At 42.4% G+C, this 27,428-nt stretch overlaps 1 protein-coding gene across 3 annotated transcripts in view; it reads left to right on the plus strand.

Moving 5' to 3' along the window:
* RNLS (renalase, FAD dependent amine oxidase) overlaps positions 1-27,428 on the plus strand; it is a 110,895-nt gene that overhangs the window by 54,357 nt on the left and 29,110 nt on the right. For all 3 annotated transcript variants that reach the window (XM_082222122.1, XM_082222120.1, XM_082222121.1), the window contains exon 5: positions 19,094-19,267. In XM_082222122.1, coding sequence (XP_082078248.1) covers positions 19,094-19,267 — 174 coding nt within the window. The remainder of the gene's footprint in view (positions 1-19,093; positions 19,268-27,428) is intronic.

A 27,428-nucleotide genomic window follows, 5' to 3' on the forward strand; every position in this document is an offset into this window, starting at 1 on the left:
CAGGAAAAATTAGAACCGATTGCCAGGAAGGTCTATGACCACGACACAACTCTGGCATTGTGGGAACTACAAAGAAAAGAAAGGAATTTGAAATTACGATCAATTCCAGAGGACGAAGGAGACAATCTTACGGACTTTTTAACGAAAGAGTTTGCTGATTTCTGGGAAGACCTAGAGGAAGACGAATTTAAAATCACAACAGCATTTAGACTGGGCAGAAGACAGAACAGAAAGGCGCCGAGAGACTGATTACCTTGAGATCGAAGGAGGAAAGAGACAAAATTCTAAGACTGCACTTTGAAAAGGCCTTACAAATTGGGAACTCTCCGATACAGATCTTTAAAGATATTCCTAAACATATTTTGGACTTGAGAGCTTCTTATAAGGATTTGGTCTACCTGTTGAAGAAGAACACCATTCTTTTCAGGTGGGAATTTCCACAGGGACTGTCTTTTGACTATAGAGGGAAGAAGGTGAAAATAAAGACGATACAGGATAAAGACAGGTTCCTGCAAAGAAATCAGGAAGACCTACAGAAAGGAACTGTAGACCCAATTGCTGAGCAAAGGAGTGTAATTGACATCCTGAACCTTTCGTTTGGACAGAACCTTCCACCACCAACAGAGGAGGAACAACAACTGGGAGCTGTTGGAGGAATACCAGAAAAATAACAAGATGGCCCTGCAATTCCTTAGTTGGAATTGTAATGGGATGAACAGCCCTTTGAAGAGACGACAAATATTCCATATTTTGAACAGAGAACAACTGGACTTGATTTGCTTACAGGAAACCCATATAACCAGAGCACACAGGAGACTGCTTATGAATAAAAAATTGGGACAAGAATTTATTTCGTCGGACAAAGTTAAAAAAAGAGGAGTTGTGATTTATGTAAAAGAGAAGTGGGCTCCAAAAATGATGTTTAAAGATGAACAAGGAAGATATTTAGCGGTGGAGATTCAGGTACAAGGAGAAAAATTTTTGATAATTGGGATCTATGCGCCAAATGAAGGTAAAGCAGAATTTTTTAAAAAACTTCATGAAACTTTGACGGATTATTTGGAATACAATATGATAATTATGGGAGATATGAATGGTGTAGTTTCTACAAACATGGACAAGACACAAAGACTGACTCTTACTAAAGAAGGGAGACTCCCGAAGACTTTTTTCGAAATGACTGAAAATATGGACTTAATAGACATTTGGAGAACAAGGAACCCTCTTGAAAGAGAGGGAACCTTTTTCTCCCATGCAAAGATGACCTGGACCAGAATTGACCAAATCTGGGTTACTAGTGGAATGGCTCCAAAGATTAAGAAGGTAGAAATCTGCCCAAAAACCTGTTCCGACCATAACGCCGTGAAGATGGAAATGAAATTTACAACAACTGGTCAGTTTAGATGGAGAATGAATGACACCCTATTTCGAGATAGAGAGATCCACATGAAGGCCCAAAAAACTCTAAAGGACTATTTTGAAATCAATCTAAAGGGCGATGTGGAAAAAAGAGTGATCTGGGACGCAAGTAAAGCTGTGATGCGAGGATTTTTGATTCAACAAAACTCAATAAAGAAGAGAAAACAGAATGAGAAAAAGGAAAAAATTTTGGAAAAGATAAAAGAAGGAGAGAAAAAATTAAGATCAAAACCAAAGTCCCAGGAGATTTTGAGGGAGATTAAGTTGTATCAAACACAATATATGGAATTGATGAACCAAGAGATAGAATGGAAAATAAAGCAAATGAAACAAAAGACATTTGAGTCGGCAGACAAATGTGGTAAACTTCTGGCATGGCAACTTAAGAAAAGACAGAAATTAAATACAGTTACAAGTCTAGAAGTGGATGGAAAAAATATATCTAAACCCAACGAGATAAGAAATTGCTTTGTGAGTTATTTCAAAAAACTCTATTCCCAAGGATTACAAAATGAAGAGGACATAGATAAATTCCTTAATAAATATGGATTACAAAAAATCTCTCATCATAGCAAGGTGGAGCTAAACCAGAGAATAACAGAACAAGAGATAGAGGGTGCCATTCAGGATATGCAATTGGGCAAATCTCCAGGGCCAGATGGACTGACTTCCAGATATTACAAATCTTTAAAGGAATGGCTAATACAACCGTTGAAGGAAGTTTGTAACGAGATCTTAGAGGGAAAAAAGGCACCCGAATCGTGGAAAGAAGCATATATCTCACTCATACCAAAGACAGAGACTGAAAAGACTCAACTGAAGAACTACCGCCCAATTTCATTATTGAATGTGGATTACAAAATTTTTGCAGACATTTTAGCAAAAAGATTTAAAAGAGTATTGATGGAGAAGATTCACAGAGACCAAGCAGGCTTTCTCCCAAAAAGACACCTCTCAGACAATGTTAGGAACATAATAGACATTTTGGAAAAGTTAGAGGTGAATATAAATACTAAAGCAGTTTTGATATTTGTGGATGCGGAGAAAGCCTTTGACAATATTTCGTGGAGTTTTATGAAAAAGAATCTTCATGGGATGGGGGTAGGACAAGGATTTGAGAATGGTATGGGTGCAATATATTCTGAACAAAAAGCTAAGCTAATTGTAAACAATGTAATAACTGAGGAACTTAAGATAGAAAAAGGAACACGACAGGGGTGCCCAATTTCCCCATTGCTTTTTATTTCGGTCCTGGAGGTGTTGCTGAACATGATTAGAGATGACCAGCAAGTTAAAGGTGTACAGGTCGGAACTAAACACTATAAGTTAAGAGCGTTCGCAGATGACCTTGTATTGACTTTGCAGGAGCCAAACACTAGTACAAAAAGAGTGTTGGAAATAATCCAACAATTTGGGCAGGTAGCCGGATTTAAATTGAATAAACAAAAAACTAAAGTCTTAGGGAAAAACCTAACAGATATGGAAAAGAATAAGTTTCAAGAAGAGACAGGTCTGACGGTGGTTAAGAAGGTGAAATATCTAGGGGTTAATTTAACATCTAAAAATTTGAATCTGTATAAGGATAATTATGAAAAATGCTGGTCAGAAATTAAAAAAGATCTAGAAATATGGTCAAATTTGAGATTGTCAATGTTAGGCCGAATTGCAGTGATTAAGATGAATGTATTGCCTAGAATGTTATTTTTATTTCAAACTTTGCAGATTATTGACAAGATGGACTGTTTCAAGAGGTGGCAGAAAGATATTGCGAAATTTGTCTGGCAGGGCAAAAAGCCCAGAATAAAATATAAAATATTAACAGATGCAAAAGAAAGAGGGGGATTTGCCCTGCCGGACTTAAAATTGTACTATGAAGCAGCAGCATTCTGCTGGCTGAAAGAGTGGATGCTCCTCGAGAATACAGATATCTTGGACTTAGAAGGTTTCAATAATGCATTTGGCTGGCATGCATATCTATGGTATGACAAAATCAAAGTGCATAGTGCCTTTAAAAATCATATTGTAAGGAAAGCGTTGTTCAATGTTTGGATGAGATATAAAGATCTGTTGGAAAACAAAACCCCTAGATGGTTGTCACCCTTAGAGGCTAAGGCCCACAAGAAAGTTAATATGGAGGACGGATGGCCAAAGTATTGTGAGATCTTAGAACAGGATGGAGAGAAACTGAAATTAAAGAGCCATGAAAAACTAAAACCCAAAGTACAAGATTGGCTCCACTATTATCAAATAATGGAGGTTTTCAAACAAGACAGGAAAATTGGCTTCCAGGTGGAAAAATCAAAGCTTGAGACAGAATTGTTAGAACCCAATACTAAGAACTTGTCAAGAATGTATAACTTGCTGTTGAAGTGGAATACACAGGACGAAACAGTTAAGTCAGTTATGATTAAGTGGGCACAGGATATTGGTCATAATATTATGTCTGCTGACTGGGAAAGGTTGTGGAACACTGGTATTAAATTTACGGCATGTAGTGCTTTAAAGGAAAATGTTATGAAAATGGTCTATAGGTGGTACATGACCCCAGTTAAGCTAGCAAAAATTTACCATTTGCCTGATAACAAATGTTGGAAATGTAAGGAAACTGAAGGTACTTTTTATCATCTTTGGTGGACATGCCCGAAGATTAAGGCTTTCTGGGAGATGATATATAATGAAATGAAAAAGGTATTTAAATATACCTTCCTTAAGAAACCAGAGGCCTTTCTCTTGGGCATTGTCGGCCAATTGGTGCCAAAAAAGGATAGAACTTTTTTCATGTATGCAACAACAGCAGCAAGAATACTGATCGCAAAGTATTGGAAGACACAAGATTTGCCCACCTTGGAAGAATGGCAGATGAAAGTGATTGACTATATGACATTGGCGGAAATGACGAGCAGAATTCGTGACCAGGGAAAGGAGACTGCGGAAGAAGACTGGAAGAAATTTAAGATTTATCTTAAGAACTATTATAAACTTGATGAAGCTTAGAATGTCGAGCTTTTACAGAGAGAAAGGGTTGCAGTAATATAAGATCAGATTAAGAAAGGACTATGATGAATTAGGATGGGAAAGAACATTTATAAGTTGCTATAAAAGTTGGACATGAGGATGCAGAAAGGGGAGGTATGGGGAAGTCCGAGGAAAGAAGTCTATGAAAGGATATTTTGAAATTATATTTGTTTGTTTGTCTGTTTTTCTTTTATGTTTGTTTGTTATAAAAATTTTTGTAAAACTAATAAAAATTTTATAAAAAAAAAAAAAGAGAACCGTGGCACTCAGGTGTTTTGCCTTAGCCAGATAGCACATTGGATCTGGGAATATGTGGCAATGATATCACTGAGAGGCATATGCCTACGTAATATTTTTAGAATTAGGGTATTCCACTTAAGTTGGTCTGTATCAGAACAGCATTCTAGCTGAGTAATTTAGGATTTTATATGAATAGCTGCTTGAGTTTCTTATAATGTAGGCCAGATTTTGTTTTTCAGTTGTTTCACTGAACTGATACACGCACCTGAAAAGTTGTTGTAACTCATTATGTTACTTCATAAAACTCATTGCGACGTAATTCTTCGTGTCTTTTCCCCTGCTTTGATTATATAACTCCATAAATGTACTCTTTACACATCTTTCACGTGTCACAAACTTCAGGCAATAAACTTTATAGGAAACCATTCATGACGACAGTGATTTAGAAATGCCGCTCGTTAATAGACAATTGCCGTAATGTTCCTAAGCACTGTGCTCTTGCAAAGATAACTATTATGCTGCGGCTCTCAGTAGAAACACCAAAATGGAAGTTCAGCACATTCGAAGTGCACTTACATTTTTGCATATCTTTTTTTTTTAATTGCCATTATTGTGCAAGCCTTAACATGGCTGAATTTATCTGCAGTGCTGCCCTTTAAAATCTGAAGACATGATAAGGAAACTCGGCTCGAGGACCATGTCTTTCTCATAACCTTTGCTACCTCCTACGTAAGTATAAAAGCAGTCAAATGCTCTGCAGCTGGAAATGGCCTATGCGGTGGCAAGAAGCCAGCATCCTTTCACTGTGACAGTTAAAAAAAAAAAACCTTAATGATTAACAAATGGCTTCTTTTTTTTTCCTTTTTAAAGTCTCTTCTTTATAGCCTCCTCACAGATAGTATCTTAATAAGCAGCTTCTGATTCTCTGGTAGAGAAATCCCACAAAGGAAGGAATGGTTTTCTTGCTTGCTGACTTCATCAACTTTTAATGTAATGTGTAATTTTGTATAATTCAAGACCTCAGACATAATGCTGTATAGAGTTTAAGGCCTGTCAGGTTGAAACAGTGTCGCTTCTGATTGCAAAATGTCCTTTATTCTAAAGGGAAAGAAAGTATTTCAGGCTCGTTCTCACATTACGTTTTAAAAATACAGCTCTACCCTTACAAGTCGCAACAGTGTTCAAGGGCGGTTTCCTATGTTACGGTTTCGTTCTCACTAGTGCTTCTAAAAGTTTTCTCCATAACGCAAACAGTAATTCTCTATAGTCTTACATAAAGAGTATGTTTTTAAACTTTCCCTGCTTTTTTATGGATAAGCAGAATTTAAATTGCCAAAATAAACTTTTTACTTGTAAGACAAATGTCCAAAGTTGCTTATAGACATGGGTGGATCTGTTAATTTCGATTTCTCTCTGTTTCTCCAGCCTTAAATTCAGTTCACCACAGTTCCATTTCTAGATTGCATTAGAAAAGAAAATAATCATGAAAATTCACCATCATTTTAGTGTGTATTTGTTGTAATAAAGATGTTTGTGTGCAGTTTTGCCTAATGTACACATTCTTCGAAAGCAATGTACCCTAATATAATCAAATTGTATGTGTTGCTTTCATTGGTATACACATTGGCTGGAGAATTGCATTGCAAAATTCAGAGAAGTCTAAATTTTGAAAGAAGTTTTGGTTCATGTATTCTTTCGGAATAGGTTTGGTGCTATAGAATCAAACAGAATAAAAAACCTTACCTATCTCTAGACTTGCATGTCACCATAGCATGTGGGGCTTCGGACAACTGGTATCAGAGCAACCATCTCAAACTCACTCATAAAATTATGCAATTACTGTGCGTGAGCTCCCAGTTACCAACAATTTTGAATAAAATTTTGGCTACAATACAGTAAATAGTTTCATGTTCAATGGGCCTTACTTTTGAGCAGACATGCCTAGGATTGTGGTGTCAGTTATCAAATATTATTGTTACTATTTACACCCTTAATGACACACCAGAATAGCATATTTATTGTAACATGTGGAAGCTTTGCTTATATATCTGTTCAGTGCTAATGTTTAACTTGAGTTTTACCTAGTTTGAAATTAATTTGATTGGTGCACAGGAAGCATACTCAATGGATTTAGGCTGAAATCCTATACTGACTTGCGTGGGAGTAACTCCCACTGAACTCAGCGGGGCCTATGTCTGAGGAGACATGTATAGGATTGCCAAAATAGAAATGTGATACCCATTTAAAAAACGCACGTTCATGTAATCTGGCTGCAACTAATCGTTGTTTCTCTTCACCACATTTGTGCTCCTTTCATATGCCAACCCATATTAAGGATTCAAGGTATTGTGCCACAGTGTGTGGTGTACAAGGCACATGAAGCAGCAATCTAGCTGAAGTGAAGCAGGTTTGGGTTTCGTCAGTGCCTAGATGTGAGACATTCTGGGAAACCCATGTACATCTCCTTGAGTTCCATAATGGGAAGAAAGCCAGAGTTATAAATATACCAAATATTTCCTATGTGGAAGTGCTTTCGCTTCAGGAATCTTGTGGCACAAACTCTATGATTCTGTGATTTCTGAGAGTCAAATTCAGGTTTAGAGTACATCCACTGAAATCAATGGAGATTATGTTAATCACTAGCTGAAGTCCCATTTATTTCTATGAGTATAAAGGATGACTAAATCTGGATCCATCTCCCAAGTATAGTGGGAACTGCAAAATGCTTGAACATTGCTTTGTATTGTTCTTCTCTTACCTATTGTTGTGCATGTATTAATCCCCTCCCCCTCCCCCCGGTATCTTCCCATGCATGTTCAGACATGGCTTTTAGTCTCATGGGTAAATGAATCTCCTTGATCAAAACATTTCAGGAAGTTGCCTTTCTTTCCATTTCCCACCCCACCCCCTTATTCTAGACATTCATTGCTTCGCCATCAGTCTCATGGAACGGGGAAAGGGACTACATGTGTTCTGGTTTAACCCCCTGAAACAAGCAAGGGCTGTATCCGTCCACCCGGCAGCCTTCACAGTCTAGTCCACGTTGGCCAACAAGCAAGGGAGCAGGTGCAGCACAGCAACAAGATACTTATGAATAGCTGTAGATGATTCAGGCAAAGAGCCCAACCACACAATGCAAGGAGAAGGCATAAAATTCCCAGGGTCTCCAGCCAATTTAGCCGGGGGTGGGGGGTGGGAGAGGAGGATTCCTTTGCAGCCTGGAGTCTGTTGGATCAGTCAGACCCCATCCAGTGAGTCATCCCAAAAGAACATTTAATTGGGCACCACTTCAACAATCCTATTGCTAGTTATGGCACAATCGATGTTCCTTGTTTTTTGGAACATTCCAACTCCACGGAACTAACACCACATCTTTTCTTGTATCCCTTCTTCTTGGAATTTGGTCTTGGCAACCATCAGCTCCAAGGTAAAAAAAAGGTCAGGCTGCATAATCTGTCGGGGCAAATGTTCTTCTGAGTTCTGTTAAACAGAATGCCCACGCTAAAAATACCTATGTTACAGTTTAACCACAATTTCCTTTTTAACTTAAAACAGCAATCAGCAGCAGCTTCAAAATACTACAGCTTGTTCAGGCAATCTGTATCTAATTGACTAGTTTTAAATTCTTGGCCAAAGTATGATTTAGTCAGACACTACAAATAAAAGCATCTTAAACAAAACAGTCTGTTGAAGGAAGAAATAATGTATTTTTTGAACTGCATTGAACAGTGTGTGTGTGTGTGTGTGTGTGTGTGTGTGTGTGTGTGTGTGTTCACACAACCCCAAGCATAGGTATAAACATACAAAAGGAAAGTAACAAAATAAAAGGTGAACAATACAATTCTATGCTCCTCTACTGAGCAGTCCAGATCTGCCAGTCTCACTTAACCTTTCCTTGTGTGAATAGATCTAGCATAATTCAGTGCTTATAGTATCAGAGCTAGAGAACTGGGGACATCTAGGTTCAAATTCTCATGATGGTCAGTGGGGGTTGTTGTGATGATCAGATGAGGAGAAAGGAGGACTGCACACTGTACCTGAGGAAGGGTGAGATAAGTATTTGAGAAAGAAAGAAAGAAAGAAAGAAAGAAAGAAAGAAAGAAAGAAAGAAAGAATGAATTTCAGCCACCTAATATTTAAACCCTCCCCCAAAAGCTTTAGAATATCACCTCATCACCACATATTCCCCATATCAGATCAACCTTCTGACGTGAAAGAAGGGTAGTTCACCAAGCCCTAGATTTTTCTACTGATTCAAACCTCTGTTTGACAAGAAACAATCATGGGGGAAAGAAGCACAGAAGCAAGCATCGGGACTCTCTTCCCCTCCCCTCCTTTGGTTTCTAGCAACTGTATTCAGAAGCATACTGCCTCGGGCATGCAAAAGTTCCCAGGTTCAGTCCCCATTACCTGAAGTATCAGGTGATTTGGGGGACTTTGGCCTGAGAATCTGGAGAACCACAGCCAGCCTGAGTAGTAAACATTGGGCAAGGTGGGTAAACAGCCTCACCTGGTTTGCAGCATATCTCTGTGTGTAGGACATTAGAGTCAACTCATAACACTAGTGCGCTGAGAACTACGCTGGTTGCTAATATGCTCCCGGGCCAAATTTAAAGTTTACCGGTAGTGTATAAAGCCCTAAACACCAGGATGTTTGAGAGATCAGTTTACTCCCTCTATACCTGTCTGCTCACTATATGGGCGCACCTCATGGCTCCATGGGCACCTGAGGTTTGTTTCATGGTTATTCAGATCAGGTCCTTAAGCAGGCCTGTCCACTGAAGTTAGACAAGTACCAACATCATACACATTTCATCAGATGCTAGAAAGTATTTCTACAGGCCTTCCCAAAAGGTTCTGTCGACTCAATGTCAGATATCAGATTTCTTTTGGGAAACTGTTTTTAATCTGCCTTATTTGTTGTGTTTTTATTATTGCACACCACTAATTTTTAACTATGATTTTTTCCAAATACAGTGGTACCCCGCAAGACGAACGCCTCGCGAGATGAAAAACTCGCAAAACGAAAGGTTTTTTCGTTTTTGAGTTGCCTCGCAAGACGAATTTCCCTATGGGCTTGCTTCGCAAAACGAAGCTTGCCCCGGGGACAGCGGGTCTTCTCTTTTGAAGCAAGGGGCTGCGGGGAGATAGCGATCTCCCTGCAGCCCCTTGCTGCAAAAGACGTCCGAGGGAAGCGGGGAAGAAGCGCTTCTTCCCCGCTTCCCCCGGACGTCTTTTGCAGGGTTGCCGGCATGCCAAAGCCTGCGCGCGCTGACATCAGCGCTCCCAGGCTTCGCGGCGCTGATGTCAGCGCATGCAGGCTTCGGCATGCCGGCAACCCTCCGCCAGCAGCGGCAGCGCTGCCGCTGCTGGCGGAGAGGTCCGCGAAGCCTTGGCCGGACAGCTTTTGAAGGCAGGCGGGGGGGAGCAAAGACTTTCGCCCCCGCCAGCCTTCAGAAGAGGAAGGCTGGCGGGGGGGCAAAAGTCTTTGTCCCCCCTGCCTGCCTTCCCAGGGGCTTTTAAATCGCCCCGGACAGCGGAGAAATCCTCCGCTGTCCCTGGGCGATTTTAAAATGCCGCCCGCCAGCATTTTAAGATCGCCCCGGACAGCGGAGAAGTCCTCCGCTGTCCCGGGGGTTTTTTAAATGCTGGGGGTGGGAAGAAAAGCCATTGTCCCCCGCCCCCCCAGCCTTCAGAAGAGGTCCGGGGACAGACTGTCCCCGGACCTGGTCTGAAGGCGGTTTCCCTAGGAACGCATTAATTGATTTTCAATGCATTCCTATGGGAAACCGTGCATCGCAAGACGAAAAAACCGCAAGACGAAGAGAATTGCGGAACGAATTAATTTCGTCTTGCGAGGCACCACTGTAGATGAATCAATAGAGAGTGCATTGCAAAATGACCTGACCTAGTGTAAAGAAGATTCATACAAGGAACCTGTTTCTTCTTTTCTTTTACTATCAAGAGCTCCTTTATCCCTGGTTTCCTTTCTCCTTGCCATTTAATATGTTTCATTCAACTGATCCCACTTCCTACAGTCTCCCTTTCCTTGCTCATAAATGGTCCTTAATTCCCACACATACTACTGCTTATGAGGGGTTTTCCTGCCAGATCAAGGACATGGGTCTCTTTTTTTCTCCTTCCTAGCTCATTGCCCCATTCAGCTTCATCTTTGGTACTACCACTCTTATAAGGAATACAGGATGCTGCCTTACAGCACGTCAATCTGTTGGTCCATCTCACTCAGTACTGTCTACAGCAAAAGTGGGCGAACCTGTGGCCCTCTAATTGCTATTGAACTCCAGCTCCCATCATCTCTAGCACGGCCAATGGGTAGGGATGGTGGGATTTACAGTCCAGTTAATCTGGAGGGCACAGTGTTGGCTACCCAACAGTTCTCCAGGGTTTTAGACAGGACTCTTTCCCAACCCTACTTGGAGTTGCCATTTATTGAACTTGGGACCTTTTCCATGCACAATATGTACTCTTAACACTGAGCTACAGCCCTTCCCCCTGCATCTGGGATCCTTAGCAAGGTGAGACATACCTTGAACCCCCACCATGTGTTTTCTGCGTTCCTCTTTACAGAACCCGCCTGCCCTTTGCTTTCATCCAGTTACACCAACCTAGAGCCTACACACAAGTCATCACTGTCCTTGACCCAGCAGATGACTCTTGCTGGGCATTGTCCCACTGCTCTACCACTTCCAAGTCAATATTGGGTATTCAGGTCAATTCCTTCACTCTCTATAGAGAGTTTGTTGGTTCTCATTTCTTAATTTATAAGCGCTCAACGTGGTTATCTCCCAGCTCTCATGGTACATGGGAGTGTCTTCTGGCTTCTGCACATTGGAGTCCTAAATTTATCACTTGTCCATATTAGGATGGAGCACTACCATCTTTGTTTGAATGTTGTAGCATCAGGATGGCGGTTTTTCTTTCTAAGTCATAATGGGAGAGGTGTTGCTACGTCTGAATGATAATACAGTTTTGTTTTTAGTTTGTTTCAGGGGGAAATAGCCATCTCTGTTTCTTTGTAATTAAATTGCCAGTGGGACAGTTATGACCAAGGCTTCCGTTTATGCTCCAGTTGTGGTGGTCTGTTGCAAACCTTCTATCCATGACTTAATTAGCTTGGCTTTTTAGAACTCTCAGAGAGCTCCAGCATCTTGTACTCTGCGTGAGTGCAGTCTAAAAAAAGCAAGAGCACAACTCTGCCCCCAACACCCACACTCTAGAGTTGTTATTAAATCATACCTGCTTTGGGAAGGAAGGAGATATATATATATATTATTTTAGAAACAATGTCAAATCATCTTCCCTGTTCAAATTCAAACCAACAGACGCAGAATTCCCAAAACTGAAACTCTCACCTTGATTGAACTTGACTCACCTCACTGTCCTTAGTAGAAATCTTCACAATGCCAGGCATATAACTGTGCATTGTTATGCAATATTTCTGTTAATCTGATCTAGGCAATGGGTGAAAGACAACACTTAACGTGAACATTTTTTGTCTTTCATTCGAAACTTGAATGTTACGTTGACGTTCAGTTCACAAAGGCTTTTATTTGCTCAGACTAGATGCTAATAGGCCCTCAAACACGACCATACATGTACACTTTCACCTGCCAAATGACTTCTTAATAATGAAACATCACAGTAATGTAGATCCATGGGGAGGATATTGCATATTTTGTGTATATATATCTATCTGTTCCAATAAAAGGAGAAAGTTGGTACAAGTGCATTGGTAATTTGAATAATCATATAAACTTACTTTAAAAGATAAACCTAGTAGAGAATTGGTTAGTTTGGCACAGACTCTTTTAAGGGAAGTGTCTGCTTTATATCCTTTTTTTTTTTTTGTCACATTAACCATTTAACTGGTGTTTCACCTTGAGATTTAAGCCATGTTTCCAGTGACTATTCAGTCATGGTTATTACTGAGATAGCTAACGAAAGGTGAAGGGCACCATGGGGAGGGTGCTTCATTCAGAAGTCTGAGCACACGGGGGAACTCTATAAGATCCAGATTGTGCCTGTTCACAGATGATCAGCTATCCCATGTGAATGTAAAATGGTATTAATTTCAGCTTAGCCTTCACCTGAAACGTCTGGCACATGGAATACTGTCACTCAATAGTTCACAAGAGCCACAACTAAGGAAGTAGGACTTCTTAACACAACTTGTAGAAGGGGTCACAGACATGGCACCCATGAGATCTTTCCCTAGCACCCACAAGTCTTCTGAGACACACACACACACACACACACACACACAAAACTCACTGCTCATGAAGTGGTGAGGGTGGTTACATTTTTCTCTGTTGAAAAATACATGGAGCAGAAGCTGGATGTGCCACGTTCTTTCCCACTTCCTCTTTCCTATCTTAAGTGTTTTTCAAAGGTCAGATTAACTCCACAAGATCCGACTTTGACATAGATCTCTTGGAAAAGTGAAGTGTGTTTGTGTGCATGCCCCCTTATCTCTCTCCGTCTCTCAGTGAGGTTGATCCAGAGGAGGGGGAGATAAGCGGCCAGAGGGTTAAAGTGTGCCCAAAGGTCTGAAAAGGTTAGTCATCCCTTACTTGTAGAATTGAATGTAGTTGGACTACTTTGGTGTGTTTCGTATTTTGAAGTGCTGCGCTTGGTGAGGGAAATCAGATACACAGATATAGGCTGGTGGGGAGGGGTAATAATAATAATAATAATAATAATAATAATAATAATAATTTATTATCTATTCCCCGTCCATCTGGCTGAGTTTCCCCAGCCACTCTGGGTGGCTTCTAATCAAGTGTTAAAAACAATACAGCATTAAATATTAAAAACTTCCCTAAACAGGGCTGCCTTCAGATGTCTTTTAAAAAGAAGATAGCTGCTTATTTCCTTCACATCTGAAGGGAGGGTGTTCCACAGGGCGGGCGCCACTACCGAGAAGGCCCTCTGTCTGGTTCCCTGTAACCTCACTTCTCACAATGAGGGAACCGCCAGAAGGCCCTTGGTGCTGGATCTCAGTGTCCGGGCTGAACAATGGGGGTGGAGACGCTCTTTCAGGTATACAGGACCAAAGTAAAATTAAATCCATGGGTATAGTGGCTTAGCTGTAGTGAAAAGACCTCCGGATTGTGGGCAATCATGAGTTGATCGTAAGTCAGTAGTGTAACATGGCTGCAATAAAGGAAAATGCAGTTTTAGGCTACATTAATAGAGACATGGTTTCCGAGTAGCAATAAGTGATAGTCCCATTTTATCCTGCAGTCGTCACACCTCATCTAGAGTACTGTGCCCAGTTCTGGGCACCACATATTAAGGAATATATAGCCAAATTGGGGCAAATTAAGAGGAGAGCAAGGAACCTGGTGGGCGTTTGAAATAAAGTCCTATGAACTAGGTTAAAGGAATATTGAGGGGGGATATGATGGAAGTCTACAAAAACCTGCCCCGTGCAAGATGGCAAAGACTTGTCCTCAGCTGCCTCAGAGGGCATGCCTAGACCTCATGGGCTTAATTTACAGGAGGGTAGATTTGACTGAAGTTTTTTTTTTGGGGGGGACTATTGATGGTAAGAGTGATTTTACTTTGGAACCAGTTATTTATGGTGGCACCAGGTTGTAACTTCACAGGGTGTCTCTAAGCAGGAGTGGGTAGCCACCACGGAGCCCTTGTCTATGTCCCACTTTGGGAGAATGTTCAGTTCTGATGAGGAGCAGGACAACAGCCACAGCAACTAGGATGGTGGAATGCTTCATTCTATGAGGTTTGGGGAGCCTTCTCTCTGATGGCCTTCTGCTGACTTGTGAAGACATCCTTTTATTTTATCAATCTTTTAATTTTCCACATTGAGGTGTTTTTATCGAAGGACTGTTTTATCTGCCATGCCTGTGTCTCTTATATATATTTCTTCTTGTTGCTGTATTTTCTTACTGTGATTTTAATTATTGCAGGGTGCCTTGAATAGCTCATATATACAAGCAACAATCAGTTCCGGACTCCCATGCGTATCGGTGGGGCCCACGTCAGCCTACCCCGTTCCGTCGCCTTTTTGGTGACATTTTGGTGATGTTTTTGGGTCACTTCTAGGTTCGGCACAATATGCGTGTACATTGTTGAGCACATATTGGATACTCCTAAAACGGTTGCTGTCTGTATTAAAAAAGTGAGGCATAAATCTTCATATCAGGGGTGGGGAACCTCAGATCTGGGGGCCAGGTGCAGTCTTCCAGGCCTTCCTATCTGACCTTCTGGACTCTCCTCTGGCCACACAACCTCTCCCTAGGTCATGCTCCTCATCTACCCTGCTTTAGCCCCTCTTTTGATGTTGAAATGTGTTCTGAAGCTCTGATGATGGCATTTGCTTGCCTGGATGGAGGATAGATAGAGGTATATGTAGAAACCAGGTAACATACGGTACAAAGCTAACATTAATGTTTGTTGCCCCACTCACTTTTGCCTCTGGCCCTGGCCACCCTTGTCATTTGGTTCCACCCACCCTTGAATGATTGTCCCTTTGGTTGTAGCTCTTGGGCTAAAACCAGTTCACCACCCCTAAAGGTAAAGGGACCCTTGACTGTTAGGTCCAGTTGTGGCCGACTCTGGGGTTGCGGCGCTCATCTCGCTTTATTGGCCAAGGGAGCCGGCGTACAGCTTCCGGGTCATGTGGCCAGCATGACTAAGCCGCTTCTGGCAAACCATAGCAGCGCACGGAAACGCCGTTTACCTTCCCGCCGGAGCAGTACCTATTTATCTACTTGCACTTTGATGTGCTTTCGAACTGCTACGTTGGCAGGAGCAGGAACCGAGCAAAGGGAGCTCACCCCGTCACGGGGATTCGAACTGCTGACCTTCTGATCGGCAAGTCCTAGGCTCTGTGGTTTAACCCACAGCGCCACCCGCGTCCCTTCACCACCCCTGCATTATAATAAAACATAGGGCCCAGGACCTCAGGCCTCCTGGATTCTCCTAGCTGTTCTCCTATCTGCAAACCCCCCCCCCCCAAAAAGACACACAAAAAGCTACATACCTACACCCTCTCTTACTGCTTTTGCCTGGCTAAAATGTGTTATTGAACTGCAATAATGGATGGAGGATATACAGATGTCTGTATGGAAACCTTCTGACGTTTGCATAGCTTGAATGCATCCTGCTGTGGAAATATACGAATCACAGCCCTTGCTTCACCAGCTTTCACAACGGGCCCTGCCCATCATTGCCATGTAGCTCCTGGAAGGTTTCTCAGGAGGGAATACTGCCCTCAGACTGGGGGTAGGAGCGGAGGTTTCCTCACCTCTATAATAAAATTAATAACTGTTGGGGATGCTTTAGCTGCAGATTTCTTGCATTCAGCTGAATGAAATGGGGGTGGGGAGGGCGGACTGGGTTGTGTCGCCTCCCACTTCATTGGTGTATATAAAGTGTTTTAAAGAGTCATTAAACTTCAATGCCCGTGGGGTGAACGAGGCACCGATGAAAGGGTGAGTCAAGTAGTCAGGGCGGAGGCTGTGAATACAGTTGAAGTGCATGACAGCTATGGATTAGCAGCCCTTCCTATTGCCCTGTGGGGCTTGCGGCTCTGGAGTTTGCTTCAGAACCACTGCTGGGTGACGCGAAGGAGTGACAGCTGTGACTACCTGCAGATGGCACTGGTGATTTCTGCAATTTCAAGGAAGCATCACCTTCATTTAGAACATACAGTCGTACCTTAGTTGTCGAAACGCCCTTGGTACTTGTCCATTTTGGCTCCCGAACGCCGCAAGCCCGCAAGTGAGTGTTCTGGTTTGCGAACGTTCTTTGGAAGCCGAACGTCCGACAGGGCTTCCACGGCTTCCAATTGGCTGCAGGACCTTCCTGCAGCCAATCAGAAGCCGCGCCTTGGTTTCCGAACATTTTGGAAGTCGAACGGACTTCTGGAACGGATTCCATTTGCCTTCTGAGGTACCACTGCATTTGTCTTTGCCTTACACAATGATCTGGTGGATCCTTTCCCCCCGATGCTCCTTCATTTTTCCTAATGACTTTTTAAAATATAATATCACATACCGTTGCATTCTTTTTCAGGCCAGAACACTGTAATTTTCCTTTTCACAGGAGACGTGTGAAAATGTTGCCTGCCCAATGAATAGCACTCTTCAGAATACTGGCCATATTTTGGAGGACCTTAAGAAAATAATGGACTTATAAAACTTTGGGTGCCACCATTAAGAACATGGGAAGTCAGATCATTGCTGCATCAGCCTCAGGACTGTCTACACTGATTAGCGGTGCCTCTCTGTGGTTTCACACAGGGTATCTCCCAACCCTAGCTAGAGATTGAACCTGTGACCTTCTGCATGCAAAGCAGGTACCCCAAGTACCCCACCACTGAGCCTAAAGCCCCTCTGTACTGAACATGAACAAGAATATCTGTTATCAGGAAATACCATTCTGATTTTGTGGAATTTTCTCTCAATGTGCCGGTAGATGGCTCTGTTGAAATTGCTAGAAATGTAGACTTTTGCTTTCTACCATGCTTTAGCGAGGTAGTAACCAGCTAATGGTTTCTTACTAGGTTAGAGACTAGTTAGTCTCCTCTGTTCTTATCTGAAATTGTTTATTTGTCAAGAAATCTGCAAATATATATATATAAGCATGTTTCTGTGGGGGGGGGTGTTAGTTTTATGGTACCAACTGCTTTGAGGGTCCTTAGCAGGCGTGAAAGTGGAATAAATAAATGAATGAATGTCTCCATGTGTGTTTAGTCCAGGGAAATTACTCTGGAGCCATGTTGAAATGAAACAGCACTTTTAATCTCTAATCGTGAATGCACTGGTTCTTGTCCACGACTCACAATCTTATCTATACTCACAGCAGCATAGACATATATATTTTTGTACTCATGAACTCCCAGATCTAGAGGTCACCAAGAACTGAGTCTGCATTGTCAAGAATGTTGCTGATTAGTAATGAAAAGATTATTTGGTGCTTAAGATTGATATTTTCTGGAGTCCTTGTTCTAAATTCCAAACATGCAGATGCACACATGTGGTTGCATGACTTTTTAGTAATTTTTGCATGCAAAGGAAATCTACCTACGCGGGTAATTCTACTGAGTACAATATTACGTATGTATTGTTATTTATTATGGAAGCTTGAAAGTATTCTCCTTGACTACTTTTAAGGAGAAAGAGACTAAAATAAGACTCACATTCTTGAATTTATGTCTGCATTATAATAAGAGGACAAGGTCAGCAGCCCAGACCACTACAGCGGCCCACCACAGCAGGGGGATACAGTGGTACCTCGGGTTACAGACTCCGCTAACCCAGAAATAGTACTATTTCTGGAGTCTGTATCCTGAAGCGTCTGTAACCTGATGTACCACTGTACTTCCACCAGCAAATCTGAAAGTAGTTCTTTGGGCATGAATAATGATGTGGGCTCCTCACGGTTAACACACGGTGTTGTAGTGGTCAGAGTAGGACTGGGGAAACCCAGGTTGGAAAGGCCACTCAGCCGTTGGACAACCTTGGGCCAGGCACTATCGCGCATCCTAACCTGCCCCACAGGATTGTTGTGAGGATATAATAGAGAACCACATATGCCGCCTTGAGGTCCTTGAAGGGAAGGTGGGGTAGAAATGTAATAGCAATAATAACAAAGATTTGAAAGTACACTCAGGGACACGGCCTCTTGGGATTTCCTTTGAGTTTTATTCCTTGGGAGGAAATGGATTCCTATTTGCCTAATAACATTTTTGGAATGGGTTTCTGAATGGAGTACCACGTCTCTGTTCTTGAGTGGGCTTTTAGAATTTACTGTAAGTTATGAAATGTCCCAAATTAAATGTATTAATATGTGATACGATACCCTTTGTGAGATGTAATTCTTTTTCCTCTTCTCCTTGTTATAGCCATTAGCTAGTAATCCGATTACATATATTTTGTGGATGATACGATTTTATCTTGCAGGACTTTCCTCTTAGCCATAATGTGTTCTCAAGATTCTGTTGTGGCAAAGCTCTTCACACACACCCTTTTGGGGGGGGGATTCTGCAAGTGGCTTATATTGCCTCCCCACCCTTTGCTCTGTTTCGCCTCCGCTCGCATCTACCTGTCCCCTTCCCTTTCCATTTTACGCACAAGGATATATCCCGTGCTTCATAAAACGTGGCTTCTTAAGTATCCTTAAAATTGTCTGATGACCCTCTGTGTGACAGTAACAAAGACCCAGGACTACATTCGTGTTCTGTCATTTGAAACTATGCAGTGGCGCATGGCTTCTGCCGCCCGCAACCCCCCTCCCTTTTATTTCTAGGCACATATGAGTGCTGTTTTAGGAAAAGTCTAAGCGGCTTAACTATAGCATTATTTGCAGGTTTAATGCTCTGAGAGAAAAGTAATTGTCTAATTCCTTTATTTGTCTTTTTTTTTCTCCACAGTAATTAACAAAAGTCAAAGGCAGCAACTGGAATCTGTGAGCTACTCCTCTCGTTACGCTCTGGGCCTTTTTTATGAAGCCGGCACACAGATTGATGTCCCTTGGGCAGTACGGTACATCTCCGATAATCCCTGCATACGCTTCATCTCCATTGATAATAAGAAGCGCAATATAGGTCAGTGCTCCCATTATTCCCTTTAAGCACAGTAACAAAGGAGGGTGTAGATCATGAAGGGCGGGGGGAGAAGCGACTTAATTGAGTGTTGCTATTCTGAACAGAGCAAGTATTTAACTCCATGCCGTAGGGGATTAACAAAAAAAAAAGTAATGTCACATTTGGCCTGTAATAAAATGCACAATGAAATTAAGAAGGATTTTTAAAAATCATCATCATCATCATCACCCGACACATGGTTTATATTATAGCATTTTATGAAAGCAGTGTCAGAGATGGGTTAAAAAGAGAAAGAGGAAGAACAAAGGAAAACATCAAAACCCGGCTATTCCAAGAAATGCCCTGGTTCTGCTGTTTAAAGCTTTGATTTTTGTACAATTTATTCTACCGTCCATCCAGAATTTTACTACCCTTCGTCACTCCTGCCTATTGAGTATGCTTGGCTCCAGAAATGAAATGTGTAGGCATGGCTGCTGAGCCCAGTCCTGTGTTAGTGAAATGGGTGTGTGGTTAGCATGGAAGGACCATGACGTTTCCGTAATTCCATATATTATTCGAGAAGACCTTTCTTTCTTTCTTTTTTTTCTTTTTTTTCCTTTTTTTTGCAAAGTGCTGCTTTTGTCAGTGTTTCGGAATACATTGTTGAAAATGGCTGTGGAAAAGACATTGGGTGCCACTTTTATTCCCCCCCCCCCCTTCTAAGGCAAATGTCTTCTTTGGAGGAGGAGAGATTTTCATCAGGACTGTGGCATGGGAAGAAAGGTTTTAACACCCACCCACCTCGTTTCTCCTGTCGCAGTTAGGATGTGCTTCCCCCCAACTTCAGCTGCTCCTACATTGCAGTTTCCAAGACACGGTTAACAAACCACACATTTGGCTCTCAAGTCTCCAGAATTCTGCATTTTGCCACAGGTTCTAATGATGTGCAAATGGTTGTCGACATCTATCTGTCTCGAAGGACAGTGGCGTGGGCCCCTGAAAGTGAAGTCCTATTTCCAGCACACCTTCCTTCGAAGTCCCTCTAGATTGTATATTTTCAAAGGTGTCTTCTCGAAGTGAGTCTTGCCTTTTTCCAAGGCAGGAACGCACACAGTCCGCATGTTGTGTCTTAAGAATACAATGTATTCTTTCTGCAGAGGTGCTGTTGCAAAGGTGCAAGTGCAGTGGCAATTTGCACCAATTGGGTAGAATCTGTAGACATTCGAGCCTCTGCTCTTTAAGGGCACCGCTGTGGGCCATCTGCCAGGAAAGGCTGCCCTCTGCTCCTACCCGTTTCACCCTTGTCCCTTTAACTGCAGCATCCCTAATGAATGCATCTGTCATGTAGGTCATATCAGGAGGCCATGGGAGGTGCAGCCCACCAAGGGCATAGAAGGTCAAGATCTGGACCTTGACCTAAATCCAATATTGAACACAGGGCAATGAAGCATGAGAAGTACTAGAGTGATGTGCTTTCAGTTGCAGCCTGCTGTTTCCTAGATGGCTTTCTAAGTTGGCCTTCATTCAAATAGGGTTATATATACATAGCCATCTATGTCTATGTATGTATAGATCTAGATATAAATTACTTTATATGTTTCCCAGCCTTCATTTCTCTGCTCAGATCACTAAATAAAAATTGCACAGATTTAGTTTGGTTGTGCAGGATATTATTATTATTATTATTATTATTATTATTAGGCAAGCCCTGACTTCCAACAGTGTAAGAACCATATATAAGACATACTTTAAAAAAAAAATAGTAGTAGTATTTATAAATTTGTATCCCACCCTTCATCTGTAGATCTCACAGGGTGGTTCACAACATAAAATACAAGATAAAAGCACTAAATATATTATAAAAACAAGGACAAAACCAAATCAAGCCAGTAACACCCCCACACCTCAATTTATAACCAGAAAAATACAGTTATTAATAACTACTTTTATCTGTCCTCATTGTCAACAACAGTCATACTGTCTTTGTTTTATTTATTTTAGAGATTCATATCGTACCCTTCCATAAAATTCCCAGGGCATCTTCCCAGTTTTCACTTCAATCAGCATCTCTTGGACTGTTCCCCAAATCTTGCTCTGCTCTCCCAGTTGGCTTACGGTTTATGTTTGTGATGTGGGAGAGGAATTTTAACCTTCCATCTATTATAGTCTGCATTCAGTACAAAATCATGTGTGCTGTGAGGATTCTCACATTTAAAACATCTGAAACATGAAAATATATTAGTTATATTAAAGCATAGGTTAAGAATTGATATTTAAGGACATCACCTTTTTTCAGAAGAGGGAAAAGACATAACTTTTCTCCTGAATTCTCCATGGTTTGTCAGGGAATCTGGCTTGGCTAGCTGCTTCTTTCCTTTTCTTCTTCTATTGCCATCTTGGCATCAACCAACTTATGGTCCTGCGATTGTGGCAGCTGTGCTTGCCCAGATCAACCATAATCCTGCAAGGGCCCACCTCCTGTGGCCAACCTTGGCAGGTGGACAGCCCCACCCACCTGACAACGTTCTTGCAGGTGCACTTTGGATTCAGTCCACACCTGCAAATGGATATTTCTCTTCTGCAAACTGAGAAAATGCACAACAGAAGCTGCTAGCCACTTCTGGAACATTGGGGAGAAATATTTGGGGCTAATAGCTACGGTAATGGGATGGGCAGGTGCCTGTTAGGAAACTTGTATTGCCCAATGAAGTGCCAACTCCATTATTGTTTCTATTGTGTTTAATTAATAATAAACAAAACAAGAAGGGAAGGGGGAATAAAATGTCAGCCTCCGTTGATTGAACTATCATGCCATTGTGCCTGTATACATGTAAGCCTGATTTAACCAGCTGCTCCTGATGGATTAAGAGAAAGCCACAGTGTATCAAAGCATGCTCATCCTTCATGACACAGATTTATAAATTGAGAGTTGGGAGTGAGGTGGGGGTGGGGGAGAAATATTTGTTGGCAGTAATTTGTCTAAGATAACCAGCTTTCTCAGAGGGAGTGAACTATATAACTGTTATAAACTTTTTTTAAAAAAATGCTGAAGACCAGCAGTTGCAGATGAATTTCTTCCCACAAGACCTCATTATGACATATGGTCCTCCTTCTCTTTTGTACTCTGTTGCCCCTTGTTAACTCGGTTGAATTTTGCAAATTGCAACTCCGTTCCAAGAAAAGTAGTAGTAGGACAATGTGCTTATTAGCAGCAAAACAGAAATAGTTGTGATGGCAAGGGCTCTATTTAATCTCAGGGGTTTTATGAGATGGTTCCATATTCTCTGGTTTTTCTTTAATTTTAAAAAATAGCGATGAAATAGCTGAATGAGAACAGTAAGAGTGAAGGGGATTTTTGTCCTTAAGGACATACATCTTTTGCCATGTTTAATGAGCATTTCTGCAAGCCATGATGCTTATGATGAAGACTATCTAGCCAGGAATAGATAGATAGATAGATAGAGAGAGAGAGAGAGAGAGAGAGAGAGATAGATAGATAGATAGATAGATAGATAGATAGATAGATAGATAGATAGATGATAGATAGATAGATGATAGATAGAGATAGATAGATTCCCCAAAACTGTAATGCTCACAGTCATTGCATAGATATTATAGATGCTTCACATGCACAGGCATGTTAGCTGCCCTGTGCTCCCATTGGAAGGAAGATAAGTACAAGGGTATAAATAAGTGCTTAAAACTGAACTCATACACATTGTTCTCAGTCTGCAGTGCATAACATATTTGGCCAACTCTGGTGCACGAAACCCACAAAGAGTGGGCTTTGCCGAAAGAAGAAGCAAGCCATAGGGTGCAGACAGAAGGTGTCATTCTTCTTTGTCCTGCCTACAAGCTTTGTGTAGGCTTCTTGACATGGTGCCAGTTGTGTCATGCCAATATGCATCAGACAGAGCAGAAAACAGTGTTCCTTGCAAGGCTCATTCTCGCCTGGTGAGACTCAGTAGATCAGGGATGGAGAACCTGTGGCCCTCCAGAAGTTATTGAACTACAGTGATCATCATCCTTAACCACTAGACATGCTGCATACTGCCTCTCTTGTGGCTTGCTTTGTAGTTAAGAAATATGCAGGAAAACGTTTTCAGCTTTTTCAAGCTTGCTCTAGCCTCCGCATATACAGTTTCGTCTCCTCCTCCTGTTGCAAAAAGGCCTTTATTTACTTTGCCTCCATCAGCAGGTCACTCCACCAATACATTTGACTCCTCTTTGCTTTATCGGTTTGCTTTATAGCCCCTTTCGTAGCTCCTTTCAAGGCCACTAAGAAATTATTCACGAAGATAACGAAAGACGGAATAGGTCATCCAGCATTCTCTTTGCAGGACTCCCTCTGATATGTGCTCTATACATTAAGGCGATTCCAGGAGGAATAGAAGAAACTCGACAAGCCATGTGAATTTTTAATAGAAAAACCAAGAACAGCCCATCCGTTTGCAAAGTAGTACATTAACGTCAGTACTGACATTTCAGAGGAAATTCCAAGTTTATTTTTAGATTCGAAGGAATTTATTTTTATTCATTATTCATAGCTAGATACATCTTATTAAATCCAAAATGATTTTTCTCGATAGATATTTTAGAGGCACCCAGTCCGCTCAAATAACGGATTACCTACTTTCCAGGTTTTTTTCTTCTCACCCTGCTTGTCATTAGGTCTCTATTTGTGTGTGTCATTTTCCCTTACAGATTGCCATTCAGACTTTAATTCAGGGGTTGCCAGCCCTTTGGGGAGCATTTCAAATTCTGAAAGAGGGCTGGAAGTGCCAGTCACAAAATGGCTACCATGGAGGGTGCATGGCATATCACAAAATGGCTGCCACAGGGAGCATGGCATAATTCAAAATTAGAGAGAAGGGCACCCCTGACATCCTTATGCTTTCCATGGGAAGTTAGCTATGTCCTACTGGTCCTGATTATGGAGATATCGCGCTCTCTCTCTCTCACACACACACACACAGACACACACAGAGAGAGAGAGAGATCATTCCTAAGCACTAGGAAAAAATATACAAGGTAGCCACACCACCAGTCTCATTTCACAGAAAATGCATTAAAGTTTCCCACATATTTGCCCTGCAACTTCCTTTATAGGAGAGCTAGAGATTTTACTTATTTTTTTAAATGAACACTTGGGGTCTAGGGAACTTGCCCCAATGCTGCCCATGGGCACTGGGTTGGAGACCTCTGCTTTGTTGTTTAGGGGAAAGGAAAGGGGAGTAGTCAGAAATGGCATTTTTTCCCCTGCCATTCTCTCTACATAATTAAAATAAATTGCACTGGAGGCTAGCCTCTTATATAAATGCTTTCTTATTTATTTCAAAAATTCTAATCATGCAGTCTCAGCACAGTGGACTGTGAAGTGGCTAATAGCTTATAAAAATACAAAGTGCCACATAATATTCGTTCAGCACTTGCAAGGAATCAGTCCTTCACCATGGCAGCACCTACACTGTGGAACTCCCTGCCTATTGAGACTGTACTGCTTTTGATGCCTGCTAAAAACGTTTTTGTTTATGCAAGCTTACCTAGACTTACACATTTGATATGTATTTTAACATGCTGGGTTTATTTTGAAAAAGTTCAGACTAACTTTCTTTAGCATCTGATTTTATTGGTAAATTTAATGTGCATTTTATGTAAACCACTTAGAGATTTTGCTGATTGAGCCATATATCGATCCTGTAAAATAGAACAAAATTTAAAAAACACAATAAAATAAGCAGTATTAATTAAAACTAAAAAAAGAAAAGGCAAGCCAGCCATCTTCCTGAACAAGCAGGTCTTAACTTCCCATTAAACAGGACACGAATGGCAAAACCATTGCAAGGAATGAACTCAGGGCATGCGTCAGAATTTGCGCACCTGGAACGGATCGTTAGATCAGGACACAAATGCAACATTTAAAAAATAGTGAGCACAAGCCCCGCTTCAGTAGGGAGACTAATTGCCGTTGTTTTAGCAATATTTCAGGGCAAAACATGGATGGCACAGCGGATTCTATCTACGCTAAAAGACAGAGTGTTGTCTCTTACCACTTAAAAGTACTGAACACATGCTATGTGTACACCATACCATAAAATGTCTACTGTACCATAAAATCAAGTGGCTAACTGAAATATCTTTTTAAAAGAAACCTGAGGATGTGGTTTGGTCATTTTGCCCTTGGGCAATAACATTCATATGGTGAGAATAAGGATGAGACTTGAGAAACCTAATTGCCCAGGATCACATAAATTATGGTGTTGGGGGAAGGGCTGTTTGGGGAGGGAGAAGGGTTAGGCACATTGCACATACATTACATGAAACCTCACGCCTCTCACGTGAGTTCAGATGGCTTTAAAGGGAGATTATTGATTTATTTGCATGTTTACACCCAACATTTTTATATCGGATGTCAGGGAACTGACATCGGAGGAAAGGGAAGTGATAGGGCTCCCAGAGACTGGGAGAGAGTCAACAGCCAAAGCAGGGACCAGCAGGGGGAGCGCGGGGTCTCTGGAGGAGGATCTCAGTAATGCTGAGAGACACGCAGCAGCCCAGGCAGGAAGCAGAAGGGGAGAGAAAGGGGTGAGAGACACTTCGAGCGAAAATAGCGGGGAGGTGTCAGAAGCAACTGCAGGGAGACCTATGCTTCGCCGGAAGCTGTCACGTCGTGAGTCCAGGAGACGCGTTTCCGTTAAGGAACTTCTTTGCTGGAAGCGCTTCCGCAGACAGCCACTGTCGGACTCTACAAGTGACTAGAGCAGACATGTCTGAGGGGCTCTGTCACACACAGAGGTTTGTGGGGTCGCACAAACTCTGAAGGGGCACTATTTTAAGCACAAGCAGCTACTCACCCCCCTGATAGCAGTCCGACAGTCTCTGTACGCTGCCTGTGCAGGAGAAGGCATCATGAGCGACCCAGCAGGAGCCGGAGCCGCAGGGGGTGGAGCTGGTCCAAGCTTGGAAGACAGATACCGAGCATTGGAGGTCCAACTTGCGCTGCAGACGGCGAGGCTCGAGGAGAGGAGGGCTCAAGATGCAGACAAGAAGGGGAGAACCACTCAGTTCCCCAGAAAGGTACCAGGATTAGTGCAGAAGTTTGGGGGGGACCCCAAGGATTACCATGCCTTTAGGACTGAAATGCAATATGCCCTGAATGTGCAGTTTGATGAGTTCCCTGATGAGGAATCCCGAGTTGCTTTCGTAATTGGGCATCTTGAGAAGGGGGCGCGAGATTGGGTCCGACCCCTGATGGCAACGCACAACGATATCCTGAAGGACACTATGAAATTCTTTCGTGCAATGGATATCATGTTCTCCAGCGATATTGAGGAGGGGGTAGTGCGCAGACAGCTAATGGCTTGCAAGCAGGGAAGCAGGTCTGTCCGTGAGTACTGGACTGAATTTACCATGCTGATTCACAGATTGGGGTGGGATTTATCGGCAGCACCCATTCAGATGCTATTTGAAGAAGGTCTTTCTTCAGCTGTGAAAGACGAGCTGGCCAGGAGACCCAGGGCGGTGTCTATGGATCAGCTGACCAAATCTGCGCTGACCATTGGAGCGCGCCAGGAGGCAAGAGCCTTGGAGAGGCGGGAAGGGAGAGGGGAACGTTGGAAGGAGTTACGCATTCCAGACATTCCTGAGCCAGCTTTCCCGCCGGCAGAGCCGATGGAAATCGGAACAGCCCGCGCGCGCGCAGTTTCAAAGCCCAGTGAGGGGGCGAAGAAGGAGGGAAAGGGACCCCGGAAATGCTATCTCTGCCAACAGCCAGGCCACTTTGCCAGAGTCTGCCCCCAGAGGAAGGAATGGCAAGGGATGGTGGGAACTGTTGAGGGGGAAGAGCAGGGAGAAACGGAGCAGGTAAAAGCCAACGCCTGGTTGCCAGCAGGGCACTGCAGCCAGGCCAAAGAGCAGTGAAAGTGCCCCTGCCCCAAGTGCCAGTGCCAGAAGCTCCTCGACCTGCTCTAGTGATTGAAGTGTCGCTAGAGCTGCAAAATGGACACCCCCTAAAAATAAAGGCGCTGTTGGACTCAGGCAGCTCCTGCAATTTCATGAGCAAGGAGTTTGCTGCTGAACACCAGATACAGACTATCCCCTTAAGCAACCCCCTGCAGGTGACCACGATCGATGGCAGAGAACTGTTGGGAGGAGGCGTCAGCTTGCAGACCATCCCAATGAT

Source organism: Podarcis vaucheri (genome assembly GCF_965113315.1).
Source record: "Podarcis vaucheri genome assembly, chromosome: 5".
Classification (NCBI taxonomy): domain Eukaryota; kingdom Metazoa; phylum Chordata; class Lepidosauria; order Squamata; family Lacertidae; genus Podarcis; species Podarcis vaucheri.